Source organism: Nomascus leucogenys, chromosome 6 (genome assembly GCF_006542625.1).
Source record: "Nomascus leucogenys isolate Asia chromosome 6, Asia_NLE_v1, whole genome shotgun sequence".
Taxonomy (NCBI): domain Eukaryota; kingdom Metazoa; phylum Chordata; class Mammalia; order Primates; family Hylobatidae; genus Nomascus; species Nomascus leucogenys.
The window spans coordinates 37,841,328-37,860,367 of record NC_044386.1 but is presented as its reverse complement, the minus strand read 5'-3'; the positions used below and the strand labels follow the sequence as shown (position 1 = coordinate 37,860,367).

Sequence of the window (19,040 nt, the reverse complement as noted above, 5' to 3'; positions counted from 1 at the left end):
GTATCTGACTCCAGTCTTCATCCTATTACCTCACAAACTTGCAGCATTTTGAGGAAAGAGATGCTGCCTAGGATGGGGATACTGAAGTGGTGGTATATTTCTTCCTCTCCAGAATCTCCTTGGTGGCTTCCATTAGCAAAAAGCAATTCCCACAAGTTCACTTCAGGGATAACCTGTGATTTGGATTGTGACAGCCACATGGCTTTGCCTTGGTTAGCCCTCTATCTTAAGAAAGTAAGTCCAGGCAGATATCAAAAAGTGGCAGAATTTGACCCACATAATTCTGCTGCCACTAAAAAGAGGTCCACTGTTATTTTCCCCATGTAGCCCTTTCCTCTCAGATCTTTGTCAGCTTTGAATTACTACCCACACTCCTCTTTTTAAAATCAGTCTTATGATAAACTTTAACCTGCCTATTCTCTCCCAGGTTGTAATTTATGTGTCAAGACTATGCCAGGTACTTTTCTACAAAAGACCCTGTCTGGCATTCTATTAAATATCATCAGTTCCTTTCTACTTTTATCCCAGAGCAACAGTGCATATGCACGCTCACAAGCATGTGTATGTGTGTGTGTGTGTGGGAGTGCATTCATTTCTTCAGAGTATCTGGATTATTATTCTTTCTTGTTTTTCACAATGCATAAGTAAAAGGTTACATACGTGAAATTACATACCTAAAAAGAAGTTTCTTTTTTTTTTTTTGAGGCAGAGTCTCTCTCTGTCACCCAGACTGGAATGCAATGGTGCGATCTCGGCTTACTGCAACCTCCACCTCCCAGGTTCAAGCGATTCTCCTGCCTCAGCCACCTGAGTAGCTGGGATTACAGGTGCCCACCACCACGCCAAGCTAATTTTTGTATGTTTTAGTAGAGACAGGATTTCACCATGTTGGTCAGGCTGGTCTTGAACTCCTGACCTCAGGTGATCCATCTGCCTTGGCCTCCCAAAGTGCTGAGATTACAGGTATAAGCCACTGCCCCCAGCCCTAAAAAGAAGTTTCTAACACAGATACTGGCACTCATTTAAAAGCACCGTCATGATCATCTATTCGCACCATTATTAATATATTACTTTAGAATGTCCCTGCAAATTTTTATTACTTATATTCTGATATCTTCATCTCCAAGCTCTTTGGGAAAACATCTTTGTTTCTACAAAACCTAGGGAGCAATAGAATCTTTTGGGTAAGAGATTATGGACTAGGAGTCCATTTCTTTATTCATTTAACAAATATTTATTGAATGCCTACAGTTTTTTAAGGCATTGTTGCAGCCACTGGAACCACAACAGGGAGGGAAAATAGAAAAATTGTGCCTTCAGGGTGCTCGTATTCTATAAAATCTGTGTATGAATTCCAAGAAATGGAGCCAGCCTCTCAGATAGCCCCAGTGATTCCTGCTTCCTGGTATTCATACTCTTGGGAAGTCCCCTCCTACAATGAATAAAACTGACCTGTGCGACCAATACAATATTTCAGAAATGATGGAATATGACTTGCAAGACAAGGTCATAAGTGATAGTGCATTCTCTTGATTCATTCATTCTGGAAGAAGCTAGCTGATGTGTCCTAAGGACACTCAAGCAGCCCTGTGGAGAGCTCTAGGTAGCAAAAAAACTCCTGCAAACAATGAGCACTGAGCTGCAAGGCATGTAAGTGAATCATCTCTGGAATGGACCCAAGAGCCCGTTAGTCTACAGATGACTGAAATCCCAGCTCACTCACACATTGGCTGAAACCTAGGAGTGTGAGATAAAATACACCTGCCCAGTTAAATTTGAATTTCAGATAAATGTTGAATTTTTTTGGTAAAAATATATCCTAGTTATATATTACACTAAAAAATTATTTCTTGTTTATCATGAATTCAAATGTAGCTGAGCATCTTATATTTTTATTAGCAAAATCTAGCAATTCTAGCAAAATCTAATGAGAATCTTTAACCAGAATCATTAGCCAAGCTATTCCCAAATTCCTGAACCATGAAACTGTGTGAGATAATAAAACTTTGGGAAAAAACTTTGGTGTTTTAAGCCACTAGATTTTGAGGCAATTTGCTAGGCACCAGTAGGTAACTGTTACACAGAGAGTCCATGAGTCCATAATCCCACCAAAGTTGTATACGAATTTCTGTATAGAATTGCATAGGTGCGTTTTCTGGGTAATGGCTTTCATTAACTTCTTAATGGAGTCAGAAGCTATTCCCAAGCACAACATATGTGAAACAGAGCAACAAAAAAAGAAGGCAAAAGACATGGGTTTAGTTGACCTCTTTTGGCAGGTTATTTTAAGTCAAATGACATTGCAAAATAGTGCTATCCAATATAACTTCTGCAATGATGGAAATCATTTTTTCTTTCTTTAGTGACCAACATGGTAGTTACTAGCCATGTGTATCAACTGAGCATTTGAAATGTAGGTAGTTGAGGAATTCGATTTTTAATTTTATCTAATTTTATCTAATTTTAATTATTTTATGATTTATCAATTTTTAAAAATCAAACCTAATATTTAATTAATTTTAATTAACAGAAATTTAAATAGTCATGTATAGCTAGTAATTATGGTATTGTACAGGAGAGTTTCAGAATGTAGGGCAAAAAGTATTAATAGAATTTGGGTTGAGCCACCCCAGACCTATAGGACGTCCTTGACAGGAGTGTAAATTCACTCACATAGGACTTTGTTGGGTATTTATATATCTCCACCACAGCCCCCATCCTGGCATGCAGCATAGGACCTTTCTCATAGATTGACTGATCGAAATTAGGTAGAATGGCCACACAAAACACACATTGCCTCTGAACCTTTAACTGTCTAAACCCTCATCTTAGATTCACCTTGTTCTAAGACTCTCTTTCTCACAAATCCTGGTTCCATCACTTACTAGCCATTTGACTTCGAAAAACCACTTAACCTCTTTGTGCTTCAATTTCCACAACTGTAAAATCAGGATAATAATTTGATTATTATTATCTTACTAAATATGTTAGTCCATTCAGGATGCTGCAACAAAATATCTTAGTAATCTGCAAGCCATAGAATTTATGCTTACAGTTCTGGGACTGAGAAGTCCAAGATCAAGGTGCCAGTAGATTTGGTGTCTGGTGAGGGCTCATTCTTCATATATTCCTTCTTGCTGTTCCTTCTTGCTATGTTCCTTCTTCCTGTGTCCTCACATGGTGGAAGAGGCAGACAAACTTCCTCAGGCCTCTATTATAAGGGCACTAATCCCATTCAGGGGGGTGGAACCTAATCAACTTCCAAAGGCTCCACCTCTTAACACCATCACCTTGGGCACTAGGTTTCAACAAATGAATTAGGGAGAAACACAAACATTCATACTATAGCACAAGTAAAGCATTTAGAAGCCTGGCACAGAATCATTGTTTAATCAATATTTATATTGTTAACTATGCAATATAAATATTATGATATTAGCAAATTTATCATTATAATCACAAATATTAGCATAAACTCAGTGGTTGGTATATAAACCCAGCTGATGATCTCAGCCCCATGTGGCCATATTCCCGGCCCTGTGAATATTGCTGCCCTTCATAGGAGACTGAAGATGAGGTGGCCCTCTAATTCAGGAGATCTCAGCTCAGCATCTGGTGCTCCTGCTCTGCCTGCTTCATAGCTGTTTCTCTTGCCAGACCCCATTAAAGTCTTCTTACTTGCCCTCATAACATACAGTACACCACAGTCAGGCTTTGTAACAGGAGACATATTTAGATCTCCTTTTCATCCCCAACAAATATTCCTACCATTCCCCCTCAGAGAGTTGTCACTAGTCCTCCTTGATACTTCTCTTCCCAGTCAGTCCCCCAGGGCCCTCTGTGGTTCATTTCTATAGTTCAAACACATGCAGGTTACTTAACTGAGAAAGTCTCTGATATGGTTTGGCTGTGTCCTCACACAAATATCATCTTGAGTTACAGTTCCCATAATCCCCACATGTCATGGGAGGGACCCAGTGGAAAGTAATTGAATGATGGGGCAGTTACCCTCATGCTGTTCTTGTGACGGTGAGTGAGTTCTCACAAGATCTGATGGTTTTATAAGGAGCTTTTCTCCCTTTGCTCAGCACTTCTCTCTCCTGCTGCCTTGTGAAGAAGAACGTTTTTGCTTCCCCTCCCATGATAATTGTAAGTTTCCTGAGGCCTTTTCAGCCATGCAGAACTGTGAGTCAATTAAACCTTTTTCTTTTATAAATTACCCGGCCTTGGGTATTTCTTCACAGCAGCATGTGAAGGGATTAATACAGTAAATTTGTACTGCAGAGAGTGGGTTGCTGTTGTGAAGATACCTAAAAATGGGAAAGCGACTTTGGAACTGGGTAAAAGGCAGAGGTTAGAACAGTTTAGAGGGCTCAGAAGAAGACAGGAAAATGTGGGAAAGTTTGGAACTTCCTAGAGACTTGTGGAATGGCTTTGACTAAAATGCTGACAAGTGATATGGGTAATGAAGTCCAGGCTGAGGTGGTCTCAGATGGAGAGGAGGAACTTGTTGGGAACTGGAGGAAAGGTGACTCTTGCTATGCAGATACTGGCAGCATTTTGCCCCTGACCTAGAGATCTGCAAAACTTTTAACTTGAGAGATTATTTACTATATCTGGAGGAAGAAATTTCTAAGTGGCAAAGCATTCAATAAAAAGCAAAACATAAAGTTTGGAAACTTTGCAGCCTGATGATGCGATAGAAAAGAAAATCTTATTTTCTGGGAAGAAATTCAAGCTGGCTGCAGAAATTTGCATAAGTAACAAGGAGCTGAATTTTAATCACCAAGACAATGGGGAATATGTCTCCAGGGCATATCAGAGACCTTCATGGCAGCCTCTTCCATCACAGGCCTGGAGGCGTAGGAGGGCAAAATGGTTTCATGGACAGGGCCCAGGGCCACCCTGCTCTGTGCAGCCTCGAAACAGGGTTCCCTGAATCCCAGCTGCTTCAGTTCCAACCATGGCTAAAAGGGGCCAATGTACAGCTCAGGTCGTTGCTTCAGAGGGTGCAAGCCCCAAGCCTTGGTGGCTTACATGTGGTGTTGGGCTTTCAGGTCCACAGATGTCAAGAATAAAGATTTGGGAACCTCTGCCTAGATTTCAGAGGATGTATGGAAGTACCTGGATGTCCAGGCAGAAGTTTGCTTCGGGGGCAAAGCTCTCATGAAGAATCTCTGCTAGGACAGTGCAGAAGGGAAATGTGGGGTCAGAGCCCCCACACAGAGTCCCCACTGGGGTACTGCCTAGTGGAGCTGTGAAAAGAGGGCCACTGTCTTCCAAACCCCAGAATGGTAGATCCACTAACATCTTGCACCATGCACCTGGAAAAGCTGCAGACACTCGATGTCAGCCCATGAAAGCAGCCAGGAAGGGGGGCTGTACCCCACAAAGCCACAGGGGCAGAGCTGCCTAAGGCCATGGGAGCCCACCTCTTGCATCAGCATGCCCTGAATGTGAGACATGGAATCAAAGAAGATCATTTTGAAAAGTTAAGATTTAATGACTGCCCTATTGGATTTCAGATTTGCATGGGGCCTGTAGCCTCTTTGTTTTGGCCAATTTCTCTCATTTGGGATGGGTGTATTTACCCAATGCCTGTACCTCCATTGTATCTACAAAGTAACTAAATTGCTTTTGATTTTACAGGCTCATAGGCAGAAGGGACTTGCCTTGTCTCAGATGAGACTTTGGACTTGGACTTTTGAGCTAATGCTGGAATGAGTTAAGACTTGATAGGACTGTCGGAAAGGTATGATTGTGTTTTATGTGAGGACATGAGATTTGGGACAGGCCAGGGGTAGAATAATATGGCTTGGCTGTGTCCTCACCCAAATCTCAACTTGAATTGTAGTTCCCATAATCCTCACGTCATGGGAGGGACCTGATGGGAGGTGAATGAATGATGGGGGCAATGACCTTCATGCTGCTCTCATGATAGTGAGTGAGTTCTCATGAGATGTGATGGTTTTATAAGGGGCTTTTCCCCCTTTTCTCAGCTCTTCCTTCTCCTGCTGCCGTGTGAAGAAGGACGTGTTTGCTTCCCCTTCCACCACGATTATAAGTTTTCTGAATCCTTCCCAGCCATGCAGAACTGTGAGCCAATTAAGCCTCTTTCCTTTATAAATTACCTAGTCTTGGGTATTTCTTCATAGCAGTGTGAGAAGGAACTAATACAGTCTACCTGAGGTTCTCAGGGAAATAGAGTTGCAGAGGAAAAGCATGTTCAAGTATTCTTGAAGAAATTACAGATTTCTTTTAGTCTCACTCCTGTTGTTTTTCTCACTATTAGTTGCACATATAATCATTTTTCAATTTATGTTTACTTTAGGATGGAGATTTTGTAATGTTCATGGACTGCCTAATGGCTGAGCACTGCTCTGAAGCACTCTGAATCATGTTACATTGCTACTCAGAACTCTGCCCTTTAACCCAACAGCGGAAGCCAGTGTTCTGCTGGTAAATCAGGCCTGTTGAGTTTGGCTGACCCTGCCATGAAGGCAGTTTTACCAGAAAAAAAGAACAAAGATCACAGACAGGAAGAAACAAACAGGCTTCCAGTAAAGAAGCCAGAGAAATTGCTCAACTGGAGTTGTCCCAGTTACTGCCACTGTTTCAAAGGATAAAGTACAGAAAGAGGCACTTCTGAAGCACTCACCAGGCTCTAAAATTAGAGCAAAGTTTTCTAATGGTGTTTTACTCTTTCTTGAGCTAGTCTCCAACCCCACCATCATCCTTCAGATTTCCTGAGTATAGAAGTAGAGAATGCATAGTCAATTAGAAGGGCTAGTAACCTGTGAGCTAATCAGGAGCGCTGGCAGAGAAAAACTTTCTGATAAACGGTTTTATGTAGCTGCAGCCTGGGAATTATCATTTCTTCAGATTTCTCTTTCTTATGCACCACTGCTGGCATCCCTTAAACCGTGACAAGCAGAAAATGTGACAGAGTTGAGGAACATGAGGGAGGGACAGTGGAATTCATTACAAAAATGTATGAGTGTGTGTGTGTGTGTATGTACATGTGTGTGTCTGTGTGTGTATAAAATCACCAAGTCATGACCTGAAAAAAGTACATTTGCTTTCTACTTCTACTTTGTCAGACTTTCTTTATCCAACAAAAACATCCTTACTTATTTGTATTCCTTCTGGACAAACTGTCCTGGATTTTATTTATTGAGTTATGTGGTTATCCTAAAGGCAAGATAAATTTGGGGAATATAACTTTCCAAATATATGTGTCTCATAGCTCCTTTTTCAATTTGGGAGCCACTGAAAAACACAAGATAAGAAATCCCTTCTCTTACATTACCTACCACTACCTCCAAATATTCAGGGTCTGAGGATTAAAATAGTCAATACCCTAGCACTTTCTTAACTGCACAGTGGTCAAAAGAGGCTCTATCTTGGAGATGGAGAGCCTGGGAAACTGCTTATTAGCCTGCAATACAGGTTAACTGGGACTTTTTCAATTTTTCAAAGAGAATACGGGGTGTTTGAATCTACCTTTACTCTGCTTCCAGTGGAATCATAAGAAAACCATTCATTATCCAATCCCCAGAGGCTGTGCTCAGGGTTGAGACAGTGGGAATGTGCCTGCCCTGTGGATGGGGCAGATAGGCCTGTGGGAAGGGCTTGATGGTGGCAGTTTCCTGATCTGTTACATTCAACAGAGGACAGAATGAAGCCCTTTAGACAATAGCAGAAAAGTTTTATTAAGAGATAAAGATGACCAAATAGCAAACGGACCAAATGTTGAACGACAAATTGAGTTAATCTTTATTCGGGAGACAGTGGGCAACCAAAAGGGTTTCTTGATCAATATGGTAAAATGATAAAATCAGCACTGTAGGACATGATTAACAGAGTAGATAAACTGGTAAATCAGACACTGGCTGATAGGTTTTTAGACTAAGGAAATATATAAAGAAATGACAGAGGTGGCCGGGCGCAGTGGCTCACTCCTGTAATCCCAGCACTTTGGCAGACCGAGGCAGGCGGATCACCTGAGGTCGGGAGTTTGAGACCAGCCTGGCCAACATGGAGAAACCCCATGTCTACTAAAAATACAAAATTAGCCCAGCATGGTGGCACATGCCTGTAATCCCAGCTACTCAGGAGGCTGAGGCAGGAGAATCACTTGAACCAGGGAGGCGCAGGTTGCAGTGAGCCGAGATTGCACCATTGCACTCCAGCCTGGGCAACAAGAGAAAAACTCCGTCTCAAAAAAAAAAAGGAAAAAGAAAAAAGAAATGACAGAGATAATTTTGCTTGGAAGATTTAAAGGGGTGAATCAAAGAAAACTGAGAATTTAAGCTTAAATGACTAGGATAATAAAATGAAGCTGCTTCTTTCCCAAGATAGGTGCTTGTTTCCAAAACTGCACAGCATGGAAATAAGAAAATACCCTCAGAGGCCAGGGGCGGTGGCTCACACCTATAATCCTAGCCTTTTGGGAGGCCAAGACAGGAGGACTGCTGGAGCCCAGGAGTTCAAGGCCAACCTAGACAACCTAATGAGACCCCATCTCCACCAAAAATTTTAAAAGTTAGCTGGCCATGGTGGCACGCACCTGTAGTCCCAGCTACTCAGGAGGCTGAGGTAGGAAAATCACTGGAGCCCAGGAGGTCGAGGCTGCAGTGAGCCATGATGACACCACTGCACTCCAACCTGGCTGACAGCAAAACTCTGTCTCAAAAATAAGCAAATAAAAAAAAATACCCTCAGTGATGTTGCATTCCACTTTTGTGAAGCAGACCACCATGCAGTTCATGTTTGGACTTGAATGAGAGGCTTATTTTAAATGCTATTATATTTAAGAAATTTCTGCTTTTGACCATTATGGAGTGACAGGAATTAGATTTCCTCTTCCACCTTAATCAACTAGAAAAAAGTGAAAGTCAATGGTTTTTAAACACTTGACAACAGTCATTGAAGGATTATGATCCCCAAGAGAAGGGAAACAAATGAGGTGAAACTTAGACTTGCCACGGCTTACTTCCCGGTGGCGATTTCCAGGCCACTGCACAGGTAGGTGGATTTCAAACAGTGTCCATTGGCTTCACTGAAGAAGAACTAAAACTCAGTTTTGGGAGTCAAAGCATTAGAATTTATAGAGTAAATTGCCTGAAACAAAGGAGCTGCACAAGGAGGAATGAGGGCTCTCAAGCTCAGCAGAGTGGGACCCTTGCTGATCTATGCTGAGCGCTGACTGGAAGCTGACCTGTGTATAAGTGAGGGACGGAAGCACCAGAAACAAGTAAGTCTAACAATTCCTAAAATTCACACAAGGAGGGATCATTTTGTACCAACCAGAATAGAAGGACGTAATATAAACTCTAGATTAATAGTAGCTTTTGATTGCACTAAAAGAGCTAACCTATTCTAAGCAAGTTAGCTGTGCATTAGGACCAAATCCAGCATGAAACAATGTAAAATTTGTCAAAAAATTGTAAGTCATTCAAAAAAGAAATAATATTAACCAGAAGAAACTTTTTAAAAATAATTGAAATGGACCCATAAATGCCAAAATTGATTGAATTAATATATTAAAACTTTTAATGCTATTAAAAATGTGTTCCATATGCTCAAGACAATGAGGACAAAAATAGAAGATATTAAAAATTAATAAATTATATAAATATATATTTTATATATATATATATCCCTTAGGATATATATGATATCATATATCTATATCTATCTCACTGGTCTGTTTCTCTGAAGAACCTTAATAAAGATTTATGTACTGAGAGTGGTTCTAGAGAAACAGAATTTCAAGGACAAGTTTTCTGATTTGGATCTGAGTTTAAAGATGCTAATGACTCTATTTCCAGTAGTAAAGGGAGCACTTATACACCATGGCATGAACTGGTAATAGAGATACACGAATTATCTGCATTGGATATTTCTGATCAACCACTTATAAGAACCAAGGAACTAGGCAACTAGCAGCATTTACTGGCACATGATAAGCACGACTGAAGTTTTAGCTTTAAATGTTAACATTGCTCTTTTCTGGTATTCAAGTCTTTGCATTACACATCTGAAGACTGAGGACCAGTGTTCTGTCTCAGAAGAAATGGTAATTCCAGCCTACATCGCTGAGCACCTGTATTAGGTCTTTGAGGCATTGCTATTTCAATATGAGAGAAAACTGTCTCCCCAGCATCTGCAGACACAATATATCTGATTTACAAATTTAGTTTGATCTCTTTGCATTACTTGCCAGGATTGCCAAAGGGCAAGCTTTTGAAGCAAAATTCCTCACAAACCCACTGAATGAAGCAACAGTTTCACCCAAAAAATCACACCAGTTCACAGTCTCTACTACAGACTGAATATTTGTGTCCCCCCACCCATTCATATGTTAAAGCTTTAATCCCCAATGCAATGGTATTTGGAGGTAGATTCTTTGGGGGATATTAGGTATAGATGAGGTCATGAGGGTGGGGCCCTTTTGATGATGTTAGTGCCCTGATAAGGAGAATAAGAGACCAGAGCTCCCTCTCTGTCCACTATGTGAGGACACAGAGACAAAGGTGGCCATGTGCAAACTAGGAAGCAGGCCCTCGATAGACACTAAATTTGTCATCTTGGACTTTCTGGCCTCTGGAACTGTGAAAAATAAATGTTGTTTAAGCCACCCAGTCTGTGGCATTCTGTTATAGAGACCTGAACCAACTAAGACAGTCCCATCTAAATGGGAAAGAATGTTTATTGCAGGATCATAATTCCCGGTGTACATCCAAAAGAACTGTTGGCTCCAGTCACCTCCACTGTTAGAAGCAGGACTAGCAGTCTCTTCATAAGCCAAAGTCCCAAGATCAACTTTTCCAAAACTTAGGCCTATTTGTCAACATTGTTTAGATCTCAGTCATTGCTAAGCTTCCTCCTTAAGCCTTCTGGCTCCTTGTCTACCACAATTTTCAACTTCCCTACCCTCAATCAGTGCTCCACAGGGAAGGTTACAGGAAATCTCCATCTATATTCAAAACAAGGAAGGAAGATAATTAGGAGGATCATACTACCCATGGAACAAAAGAAAAGTCTTGCCTATTTAAGTCTATGCTAGCATTTCCTAATACTAGCACTCTAGCTATAGCAAGAAACCACCCCTACACGACTCATTAACTATGCTGCTGTCTGGCAAGACACAACTAGCATATAATATCTGCAAGGTCTACAAGACAGTAAAGGGGCCAGTGCTAGAGTGAAACAGGATGAGCTCTACTCTGGGAGATAAAGAGATTTTTTAAGACTAGATTTGCTGCTCACTAGCTGTGAGACTGTGGAAAGTGACTGTAAAATGGACATTTTATTGAGCATATACAGCCAGTGTACTGAGCAATGAGGATAAGTCACTATTTTCACCAAGCTATAGGAGATTTGGGAACCAGATTTCCTCAAAAGTGCCTTTCTCTGCCACATTTAATGAATCTGTGCCCATGTCCATGCTAAACAGCCAATCATTACATTATTAAGGGACTCAAGATACTTTGGAGGCTCTTTATCATCATAGCAAAGCTGCTTAATCCTATAGGGTCACAAGGGGGTCCAGTCAGTGGGCTTGAATACAGCTTTCTATAATGCCTGACTTCAGGAGTTGCTCTTGGTGCTATCTGTGCAAAAAAGAGTTTCTGGACTTAGAGTTCAGTTGTGGCCCCTTTTTAAATACTGTCATAATGCACACGTGGGTTGTATACGGCCTAATGATACACCAATCCTGAGCCTTTCATGTTAATCCATTTTCTCTTAGGGATGCCAGGCAAAACTTTTTCTTTAATAAGAAAATTACATTTTACTGTTGCTGAAAATTCCTTGACCTCTCTGTGTTCCCAGTTGACTTGGGCAGCTGATTATTTTGTAATAGACCCTCAAGCCAACATCACATGTGCTTCGTTTTTCAGTCAATGTTTCTCTGTCTTGGACATCATTGATCTGCCATATACCTAAGTCCCCTTCCCTGGAATTCAGTGCAAGTCTCCTCTCATAGAGATGCATGGAAATAACAGTGATAACAGAGCAGTTCCTATGTTTGTCTTTTCACAGGAAATTGTCCTCAGCCTATGAATCGAAAAGAACATTTTCACGTTTTCTTCTCTTGCCCACCTTCTCACCTCCAGCCCACCCCTTCTCAAACAACGGCAGTCTTTCCATCTGGTCTTGTTAACCCTTGGCTGAGGAAGCAAATTTTTCTATGTGATTGATATTTTGAATGTAAATCTAGAGCTTTGCCTTCACAGCCTGACAGGAATAAATAAAAAGACAAATTGTAGGTGCTTTGGTTATCACAGCAGGCGCTCCTATCATGGCATCAGCCTTCTTGTCCACAAATGTGTGAGTGGCCTGAAAGTCCAAGGTAATTGAAAGGCAGGCATAAACCTTTCTGTTTTCTCAGGCAATTTCTATTAACGGAAATTGCCTCCTACTGAGGTCACTTTTCTGGCTTAGTGTTCTGAGAAAGAAACAGGCCATTCTATTTCTAACACAAGTATTGAGTACACTTTAACTAGTCCATTAAGGAAGAAAAATCTCAGTGGACTGGTATGGCTACTCAGTTCTGCCAATCCCATACTAAGAATGGCCCAATTTATCTCTCTCTTTCTATCTCTCCTGCCTCCCCTTTTCTTTTCTCTTCTCTTCTTTGTCTATCCACTCTACTTCAGAGAAGAGAAAGAGAAATATTGGATACCCCTGAACACCCACTTCATCTTGTGCCCAAAGTATGCAATATCTCAATTTATCTTTGAGTTTATGATGGTGACCACTTCCACTAGCTATTATGCTGTGAAAATAACTCAAATGCCTGTGGTGGGTGAGTATGTGTGTATAAGTGAGTAAGTTTGTGTGTATTATGTGTGAGCATGTGTGTATTATCTCCAAATAATCCAAATGCCTGTGGTGGATGAGTATGTGTGTATAAGAAATGTGAACAGGAACATAAAGAAAATATAGAAAAATGATAAACCATGGTGCCATGGTTTGCACATGTTTCCCAAAGTTCACATGTTGGAAACTTAACCTCCAGTGCAAGTGTTGGGAGGCAAGGCTTCATAAGAAGTGATTAGGACACGAGGGCTCTGTTGCTATGAATGGATTGTGTTGTTATAAGAGGAATGGGTTAGTTATCATGAGGATGCTTTTGTTATAAAAACGAGTTCAGCCCCCGCTCCCTCTTGCTCTCACTTGCCCTTCCACGTTTTGCCATAGGATGATGCAGCATGAAGGCCCTGCCAGATGCCAGCAGCATGCTCATGGACTTCCCAGCCTTCAGAACCAGCAGCCAAATAAATTTATGCTAATTATAAATTACCCAGTTGGTGATATTCTGTTATAACAGCATAAAACAGACTGAGATAGGACGGGTCTCAGCAAAAAATATTGATTAATACACATACCTTGACCAAAAGAAAAAGTGATTAATAATTGGACACATAAGTGGACACATAATAAGCCGGGCACATAAATGGACACATACTAGGCTGTTTTAGGGAATGCTGTATAAACTAGCTGCTCAGCACTTGCAGGTCTTAGCAGTTACAAAACAACCAGATGGTTCACAAGACTCATGTGAAGCAGAGATTAGCCATGATCTGCCCAGCAAAGAGAGCAACCCTCAATCAGATTAGCCAGTTAGCTGGCTAGTTGCTAGGTAATCCAAAGTTCCAGGGGTCACTTGTCAGATTTCCTGCTTGGCACTGCACATCCCTACCATACCCTACCTGAATACCAAGAACCTTCTTTCTCTTTCAAGGTGATTACAAGTCATCCTGCACTGGGAAGGAAGGTTATATTAATAACAGTTTGAATGGGGCCCATTAAATCTCAGAGCTTAGACAAGCAGCTTTACTTTTGATCGATTAGGAAATACATAAGATGTCACAGGAAGGCACTTCTCAAAACGATTAGGAAACATTCTCAGGCACCTTCTCTGCCCAGGTAACTTGTAGCGTCCTCATGAGTGGTAAGCGATGATCTGTAGGATGTGCCTTGGCCTCCACATAGCTCCCTGAAGCTAGTGATGATTAATGCACCAGCCAATTTCCTTCTCTCCGTCTGTTCCTTCTGAGGGCCAAATGACTCTAATCTCAGCAATGCTTTCTGCCCTTTGCCTCCTCCAAGGCTCTATCCCCTTCTAACCCAGATGACCCTCACCTGATCTGAGGCACAGGGAAGGGCAGGAAGATGGAATTCTCACACTCTGTATTCTTTTTCCATTTATTTTTGTGGCATAAAATCATTCCATTAGCTTTCCTCAAAGCCTCTCCATAGGCGTTCAAGAACTTATTTTGGAAGTTTCAAAACATTTTTAAAAATTTAATCTTAAAAATGATTTTCTCCTTGCTGACCTGCTGCGACAATCCTAATTCTCCACAGGCAATTGTGAATGCCTCTGTTGGACTAGAGGAAAGGTCAGCACAAGAATGTTCAGAAAAGAAAAGGAGGAAAAAAATACAGTATTTCAAGATAACACCTCTTCAAGACAACATTCACTGCTCCTCTCCTTCTCCTCTCCTTCACTTCTCCTTCAGTAACTCTTCTGAAATTCCTTTCTCAAACCTCTTAGTTACATCTACTCATTTCCTTTTTTTCAGACCTCAATCTCTGATGATATTTGATAATGCTGACCACATCCTCTGTATTATTTAGGAAGGGGGCATGGTGATACATAAGCGGTAGGAATCTAACTCCATACTAGCTTAAGCTAAGAGGAGAAATTATTGGAAGGATACTGAGGTATTTCCTTCCAAATGAATTACTTGTTCAACCTTTTGTCTCAGGGTCTGCATCCAGGCCTAGCATGTTCAAACGTGTCCTCCCATCCAGGGTAGAAATTAACTCTGTAATAACCTCTAACAAATGCAGTTGCAATGTCTGAATGTCATTGTTTTTAACCAATTGAAACCTGCCTCCTTGTAACTTCAACATATTATATCTGCATCTTCCCCTAGGGCACACTTTGATACAAAAAGCTAGATCTGGATCAGACATAAAACTTCAGGCAAGAACACATTAACCATTCATCATGAAAATCTTCTCCAAAATGAAACATCATACAAATGAAACAATTCTGAAGAATAGCATCTTTAATGAGTTTTCTAATCCTTGTCATCTGAAGTGTTGAAATATATTTACCAGGGCCAAAACAATACAGAGATAGTATTTGTATAATAAAGCATATTTTAAATTTCGTTTAAGCCCTCTCATTTCTCCTCCCACAGCTGCTGTTTTGTTTTGATGAAAGAGAAATAAGGAATAAATAAAAGGTCAATGCTTCAAACTAATCTAGCTGTGTGCTCCCTGAAAACTCTGGGACTGTATCCACATTAGGGAAAACTATTCTCAAATGCACAATCCCTCATGCCTCAGGCATGAACTGATGTTCTTTCAAAAGAAAAAAGAAGAGGGGAAAACTTCCAGTCCTATGTTTGACACATACTAAAACCCCAAAGAGAAGACTGAATTGTATTTGTTCTCAGACAAGACACCCCTGTGACCACAGCATAATGAATTCTGCTCTGACATTTTAGTGTTTCAATCTCCCGACAAGAGTAAGTATTCCAGCCAGGCTTGGTGGTTCACGTCTGTAATCCCACCACTTTGGGAGGCCAAGGCGGGCGGATTACCTGAGGTCAGGAGTTGGAGATGAGCGTGGCCAACATGATGAAACTCCATCTCTACTAAAAATGCAAAAATTAGCTGGGCATGGTGGCGGGCACCTGTAATCCCAGCTACTTGGGAGGCTGAGGCACAAGAATCGCTTGAACCCAGGAGGCGGAGTTTGCAGGGAGATGAGATCGTGCCACTGCGCTCCAGCCTGGGCAACAAAGTGAAACTCTGTCTTTAAAAAAGAAAAAAAAAAAAGAATAAGGAATTCCTATCTGTGGTGGTTGACTCTATAGGATGAAGTGTGAGATTACTACTCAGGATAGAAATAGTTTGTATCTGTCATTTTTTTCAAGGTCCTCTTTGTATTTGGTTCCATTGAGGAAAACCAACCTCTCTAATCAGGAGATCACGTTCTTTCTGTTATCCTAGTCATTTTGTAGAGTGTGTTCTGGCCCATTGGCTGTGTCAATCATACTTAATAAAATGATAGGCCTGAATGGAGCATTCAAGTTTCTCTAGCGCAATCCTCTAATTTTACAGATTTTAAAAAACCAAGGCCCAGAGAAGGTAACACGTATTTCAAGAACACGCAGCCAGCCTGTGCAAAGGCTCATATCCTTACTGACATTAAAAAGGAGGCAAAAGACTAATTTGATTCAGATTTGGGAGAACAAGGGATTGTGTTTATACAGATGGCTGGGAGTTGAGGAGGAAGGTAGACACTGGAGAAGAAGGAAAAGCTGTCCAGTGCCCAGTTGTGCAGATGTTTTCACTCAGCCCCAGCTGCCTGCTGGATTCCAGGCAAGCTGACCAGGGCCTCCAGGAGCCTACTGGGTTTCCGCAGCACAAGGCCTTATGCTGGTGACAAAGATGCTCTGCCCTCCGCATCTCAGAGCGCCCGCCTCACACTCAGACATCGTCTGCTCCTTGCCGTTCACTTCCACACAAATGCTAAACCCTTCTTCCTCGCACTCCGATGCTTCTCGGCAGACACATTTGCTGCTCTCACCTGGAAAAGTAAGCGAAAGAGGTTTAATGGTACATTGTGGAGGTGGGGGAGTCAAAGCACATCACCTCCAAAGTAATAATGTGGTGATCAGAGCTATAGAAGCTCCTGCCTGGAATGATATAATAAATTATCCCCTGGAAAAGCAGTAGGACCAGGAAATTAGGGCATTTTGCTCCACTCCAAAGAAATAGGTTTTGAGGTTGGTAGCAGGCTTTATATTGGTTAGACCCACATGAGGTGGTTTTATCCAAGTCAAGAGCTCTTCATCTGTCTCTTACATACATGCTGCTGTCCATATGAGGCAGCAATTGAGGTCAAATGAGAAGCCCTCAACAAAGAACCAAGTCAAGACTCAAACAAAGAGAGATAGAAAAAAAGAGAACTTAACTTGCTTTGAGAGAGAGCATGACATGCAAAAGGCTACAAATCCCAAAAATCAAAGCAGAAATGAGTTAGGGAGGCAAGGAGCCTGTGCATGGAAAGTCCATGGTTGGAATACACCAGCCAGGAGTCTTCCAAAGATGAGTAACAAGGTCAGCCGGCAGACAGTGGTGACCGCCTAACCAAAAGTGACCCAGACATGGCTAGAGTCACATATGTATGTCATCAGTCTGTGCTGCAAACCTTGAGGGAGTGAGGGGACAGGCGCCAGTGGGTACAGGCCAAGAGGGCAGAGAGTGAAGAGCTGACAGAGACCTTACGAGTCATAGAGTCCAGCTCCCAAATTTACAGATAGGGAAGCCCAGACAGTGACTTGGCTCTGGAGACCCAGCCATTCCCCTTTCACAGTACTGCCCAAATCATGGGAGGTTTGCCGTGCTCTTGGGGGAGTTCAAGATCACTATAAGTGCTACTTAAACATAGTGTTAGCAAATATTGAATCACAACGTGAGAAAGTAACTTCTTCTATTCTCTTCAAATCCGTCTGATTACTTCTAGAAGAAAGTGTCGGCTTGGTGCTAGTATGTTTTTAACACCCCTCTAACACTAGCTAAACTCACAGAGAAACAGCATAGTCAATGTTGGACCAGTATCTGGCTAGAGTCCACAACTTTATTTTGTTCCATTACATATAACTTTTATAGTTACCTAGTATTTATGGCAAGTGATACCTCCTTTTAAGGACATGATATAAAGTTTTCATTTTAAAGTTATTTTTATGTCAGACTTTTAAAAAATGAGTACACAATATGGATAATACAAGGACAGAGTAAAAATCATGAAGGTGGCATGGAATCACCCCCGTTTGGGAGAACATTTCCACATCAGGAAAGTGGGAATCTTATCCTCTGAGATCTGTGATCTGTGCCCCTCTCCAGTGAGGGGTATAGGAGAGGTCAGTACATGTCAAATCAGTCTGAGTTTTTAACATCCTCAAGTATCTTCTTCGGCCCACTGCTAAACTAGAAACTACATTTGTAAAATCCTCAGCACTGTGACTTTAGCATTCTTATACTTACAAATATGAAAGGCCCCTTACCATCACATTTTCCCCACAGTGGGCAGGCACCACAGGCTTTCTCAGCTGAGGCAGGCAGAGTACAGCTGTCCCTACCAGCAAGGGTGTAATTTCTACCCTGACAGTGGAGAACATGCATCTTGCAAACTGTCAGAGGCAGTATCCTTTTGCTTCTCTCATCTCGAGCACATACATCCAAGGAAGATCTGAAAAGAATTTTTAATGACATTATTTACAAGATTTTTGTTCGTAAAAGCTGAGAAGGAGAAACGAAAAGTGATGCTCTGACCTTAGTGCCCCCAGATGTTATCACCCACAGCAAAAAAAAAAAAAAAGGGTGGAAACTCAAATCCCCTTCATTCCTAGGTCCAACTCACTTAGGTCTTCAAAATGAACATATTTGTATTTACTCTTCATTTGCTCACAATTTTTCTAAGTGTAGATATCTAGTGTTGATCTAGTTCCATCTAGAACAGATCAGGTACAGCAAATTAGATGAGAAGGCAAGGTCTGCTAACAACAGCTGACAAAGACGGAGACACAAAGCCAGTGGAGACCAAGCATTCAGTGTGATCATAGTCAAATGGGACCATTAATTGCAGGAGAAATGAGCTCATCCCAGCCCAACAGTCAAGAGTTCATGTCCATAAAACTGCATCGTCCAAAAATGGATGACCCTAAATCATCACGGGAAGATGAAACTGTATTTTTCAATGCTACTTTTAAAAGTATCTATGTTTACAAAATAGTTTAGAAATATTTCCATAAGGTTGGGCGCCTGTAATCCCAGTGCTTTGGGAGGCCGATGCAGGTGGATCATTTGAGGTCAGGAGTTCAAGAGCAGGATGGCCAACATGGCGAAACCCCATCTCCACTAAGCATATAAAAATTAGCTGGGTGTGGTGGTGCACATTTGTAATCCCAGCCACTCGGGAGGCTGAAGCATGAGAATCACTTGAACCC

General features: G+C 41.4%; 1 protein-coding gene across 1 annotated transcript in view; it reads right to left on the bottom strand.

Moving 5' to 3' along the window:
- Nucleotides 1-15,068: 15,068 nt before the first annotated feature.
- The window catches only part of C7 (complement C7), an 82,462-nt gene continuing 78,490 nt past the window's right edge, over nucleotides 15,069-19,040 (bottom strand). Inside the window, exons 17-18 of the mRNA XM_003274385.3 lie at nucleotides 18,099-18,283; nucleotides 15,069-16,618 (exon numbers count right to left, since the gene is read on the bottom strand). Coding sequence (XP_003274433.1) covers nucleotides 16,437-16,618; nucleotides 18,099-18,283 — 367 coding nt within the window. The 3' untranslated portion in view covers nucleotides 15,069-16,436. The remainder of the gene's footprint in view (nucleotides 16,619-18,098; nucleotides 18,284-19,040) is intronic.